The sequence below is a fragment of the Triticum aestivum genome, chromosome 7D, assembly GCF_018294505.1.
Source record: "Triticum aestivum cultivar Chinese Spring chromosome 7D, IWGSC CS RefSeq v2.1, whole genome shotgun sequence".
Lineage (NCBI taxonomy): Eukaryota > Viridiplantae > Streptophyta > Magnoliopsida > Poales > Poaceae > Triticum > Triticum aestivum.
In genome coordinates, this window is record NC_057814.1 from 133,255,588 (window position 1) to 133,259,797 (window position 4,210).

The 4,210-nt window shown below is 56.9% G+C and overlaps 1 protein-coding gene across 1 annotated transcript; it reads right to left on the reverse strand.

Moving 5' to 3' along the window:
* Positions 1–1,107: 1,107 nt before the first annotated feature.
* LOC123169830 (E3 ubiquitin-protein ligase ATL31-like) lies at positions 1,108–2,978 on the reverse strand. Its single transcript, XM_044587699.1, has one exon. It carries the CDS (start codon positions 2,765–2,767, stop codon positions 1,541–1,543), a length of 1,227 nt encoding a protein of 408 aa, XP_044443634.1. The 5' UTR covers positions 2,768–2,978; the 3' UTR covers positions 1,108–1,540.
* Between the last annotated feature and the right edge of the window lie 1,232 nt (positions 2,979–4,210).

Below are 4,210 nucleotides of genomic sequence, written 5' to 3' on the forward strand. Positions count from 1 at the left end.
TTTCAGACACTCGTTTGGCACCCGCATTATTATTCCGCATTTTCCGCTCGAGGAGTCTTTCAGACACTCGTTTGGCACCCGCATTATTATTCCGCATTTTCCGCTCGAGGAGTCTTTCAGACACTCGTTTGGCACCCGCATTATTATTTCGCATTTTCCGCTTGAGGAGTCTTTCAGACACTCGTTTGGCACCAGTATTACTATTCTGCAGTTTCCGCTCGAGGCGTCATTCAGACCCTCGCTTGGCACCCAGTATTTATTTATGTCTAATCGCACTGGTTAACTTATTCATGTGCTTCATGTTTACATTTGTTATACCTTATGTCCGAACTGTCTTGCGAGTGCTTTCATAGTACTCACCTGGCTTGTTGTTTTGGCCAGATGTTGACGAAGGTGATCTCTTGGATGGAGAGTTAGATAGCGCGTCCGACGCCTAGAGGAGTCCCAGTCAGTCCCGCGCGATCCCGGATATTGGTCACTTGTATTGTATACGCTTCCGCCACCCGCAATAAGTCTCCTCGAGCCTCACTCCGACGCTCGATGAGTTGTAGTCTTCTGGAATCATATCACTCGCTTCGCGATGATATTTGCACCACCGTTATTATCGTGAGTTAGAAGTTTGCCACCCTATCCGCCTTATTGTTTTATCGGCGTGCCTGTAATAAATTATTGGACAGTCTCTGCTCAACCTGGTGTTATATTTAGTACTCCTGGTATTTTTTTTCTGTGACCAAGATTATTGTCTACCAGTAAGAAGGAATTCTTCTTCGCTGGTCCGTAAAAGGGATTGGTCTCTCAATAATTATTTTATTGAAAAACCGGTCGTGACAAACTGGAACAGGAACCATGGAAAAAGGCAAGAAAAAGAGAGAAAAGGATCGCGTCTAGGATTCCAGGTTCTTCAGAAAACGGTGAGGATGGCTTGTGAACTGAGACAGCGGCAGAAAACATGGAAGCGCACGGTCATGCATTCTGCCTTGGTAAAATTATTAAAATGACTCGAGAACAGAAGCCCCCAATGGAGGAAAGAACGCATCAGGTGTGCACATAAACTAGTCTGATCTAATCTGAAAACCCACCACACCGGGATCTCTGAACACCAACGTATACACACCGACTGACCCCGGCCCCTGTTTATTCATTCAACGGCAATGAAAAACTGAATCTTTCAACGGTATGTACGCCACCAATCTCACAAAAAAAAAAGCAATCTACAGGAGAACGAAAGCAAAGTCGGCAACAGATTTCAACAGAAACAAATCCATATTCTTCGACGCTGCGTGCTCCGTGCGCGCGCATGCGCATGAGCCGCTTCTTCCTCGAAGATCACATGGCGCCATGGCGGGCACTCTACGTACTACGTCGACAGTGACGAGTCCGCGGCACCTCATTTTCAATCCTCGTCGCGCATTGATTCCTGATCGACCCGCTAATTAATGCGGTATGTGCCGCGCGTTGACGTTTGGTGGCGCTCCGATGCGACCATCCGAGAGTGGACGGCGCGCCGAGACGACCAGCGATCGAATCCCGCCGCGCTCTTTCAGACTCGCCGGACGATCGCCTTCTCCTCCTCCGGCTCCTCCTCGCTGTCGCCGTCGACCCTGCCGCCGAGGCAGTCGAAGCGCACGCTCCCCTTGGTGGTGGCCGAGCCCACGACGGACCCGTCCGGCGCCTTCTCACGGACGGTTCTTGGCAGCGGCGGCGCCGTCGGGGTCGTAGGGGCGGGCGCTCCCACCGGCTCCGCGTCCGGCGCCCTCCTCGAGGCCGCCCAGAACGGCACCCTGGAGGAGAACGTCCTGGCGATGAACGACGGCCACCGGTCGGACCGGCCGATCCGCGCGCTCCGCGCGCCGGCGTCCCGCGCCACCGTGCGGCGCAGGCTCTCCTCGCCCGCGGCCACCATGTCCCTGCGCACGTGCTCCGGGAGGCGCAGCGTGAACCGCTCCAGGTCGCCGTCGAACCGGGCCGAGAGGGAGTGGCCCGTCGAGTGCGCGCGCGAGAACGGCCGCCCCGACCGCGACCGCACCGCGCGCCGCAGGCTGCCGATCCGCTCCAGCTCTGCCGCCTCCCTCATCCTCTCCTCATGCGCCGCGCCGTCTCCCTCGGGGTCCATGTCGATGGCCACCTCCGGCGCCCGCTGCTCCTCCGCACCGGCGCTGTTCTCTTCAGCCGCGGCCGGGGCCGGCTCCTCGGGGGCGAGGCTGCAGCGGCAGACGGGGCAGGTGACGTGGCCGGCGAGCCACTCCCCGATGCAGTCCGGGTGGAACGCGTGGCTGCACTTGGGGAGGAGCCGGAGCTGGTCCCCGTCCTCGAACTCGCTGAGGCAGACGGCGCACTCGAGCACGGCCGTGTCGTCGCCGTCCTTGTCCCGGAGCGCCCTCGCCTCGGCGTAGGTCATGGCGGGGAACGAGGCGACCACCTCCGGGTCGAGCCCGCGCGGCCGGGCCTGCTGCTGCTCCTGCTGCCGCGACAGCACGAGGAACGCGGCGGCCGGGATGGTGGGGGAGTTGCCGCGGCCGCACTGGCGGATGTAGATGGAGAAGAAGCCGATGAAGAAGAAGGTGGCGATGAGCGCGACGAGGAGCACCACCATGGGCGCGCTGAAGCTGGGCGGCTTCCTCGCGCCGTACACGACCCCTCTCCTGCCGTCGCCGTCGCTCTTCCTGTCCCACGGGTCGTCGTCCGCCTGAGCGACCGCGCCAGCCGCGAGGACGAGCGCGGCCAGCAGCAGCGCATGGCGGCGAGACTTCGGCGTCGGCGTCGGCATCGGCGCGTTTCTCGGTGCCGCGGGCGCGCGCGCGCTGGCGTATAAAAACGAACTGGCGAGGGAAGCAAGGCGATGTAGCGAGGCGTGCGTGGCTAGTTTAGTATACTTTGCGACCGGAACGCGTCTGGTTGTGGCGGCGTCTGGTGGGGGCGTGCCGGCGTAGGGATTTGTTGGGTTTGGGGCGCCGGGGCGGTGGTTTCTTGCCACGCCCCGCGACCATCCAGGTGTCGTCGTGCGTGCCGGTGCATGGGTTGGACTTTGGAGTTTGCGTCTGTGGCGCTGGACAGAACACACACGCACGGCACCAGATAGACCGACAAGGGGTGCTTACTTGACTCCTGGAGGCTGGAGAACGTACGTAGTACGCACGGTCGGTGATGCAAAACTGGCAAGCAAGCGACGTGGCTGTGGCTCCTAGCGAACACACCAGGTTCCAGTCTCGACGTGCGACTATCAGATTCAGATCAATCTAGGTCGATTCACAATACAAAGCAAGGGCGGCAACCATTTGCAGCCCCGGCAGCGTGCCGAGACCGCAGCGAGACCAGCAGACTAGCTTGCCAATGGGACCTGGTCTGGCCGTGTGCCATACGGGCCAGTCCGCAGCTCAGTTCACCGCTCGCCCGGCCGCCTCCGACGAAAATGCTTTTTGTTCTTCATCAGAAACAGAAAAAATACTCAAAGTCAAAACTCCACACTTGGACCAGCTCAGTCCCTTTCCCCCGAAAATAAAGAAAAATCCACACTTGGACCCGGACGCACGGTATGGTACCGTTGAGCTCGAATCACGACTGTTGTCTCGTTCCACACCTGTCCCCGTGAATACGGTAGGGAAAAAAATGTGTGCTGGGTGTGCCACCATCTCTGACGACAACTTGCCAGGGACCAAGGCAGATGCCAGCAGTCCTGAACTTCATGGTAGTACATTTTGTACCCTGTTGAATTGGAGTGGAACTTAACACAGCTGAAAAGTGAGTGGATGCCGTCCGGTTTTTTATAAATTAACTGGCAATCCTCTTCTTCTTAATTAATCGACGAGGTAAAAGTTTTACTTTCATTTTAAAAAAGTGAGTGGGTGTTTCACTTTTTTTTTTCAAAAAAAAGAGGCAAGTCGTGTTTCCAAACCTCTCAATCCAAAAATGTAGGGTTTAATACCCCGCTAAAATATATATGTAGGGTTTAATATGTATTTTGACGAGAGAGGACCGAGTGAAAACTAAAACACCATCCGTTTTGACCGGCGGGCTCATGCAGCTTCTCCAAGCTCATGTAACTTCATTTCTGGCTTTGGGCCTCGCCGGGTTGAAGCTCTGCTACGGTGGCACAACATTCGGGGCCGAGACGGCCCGGGCTGCCTATATTTGCTAAGAGTTGCCCCTTTTAGAGCAAAGATAGGCTAGCGGGTGATTTTTTAGGGATCCAAGGCTATAATTTTGAGTGATT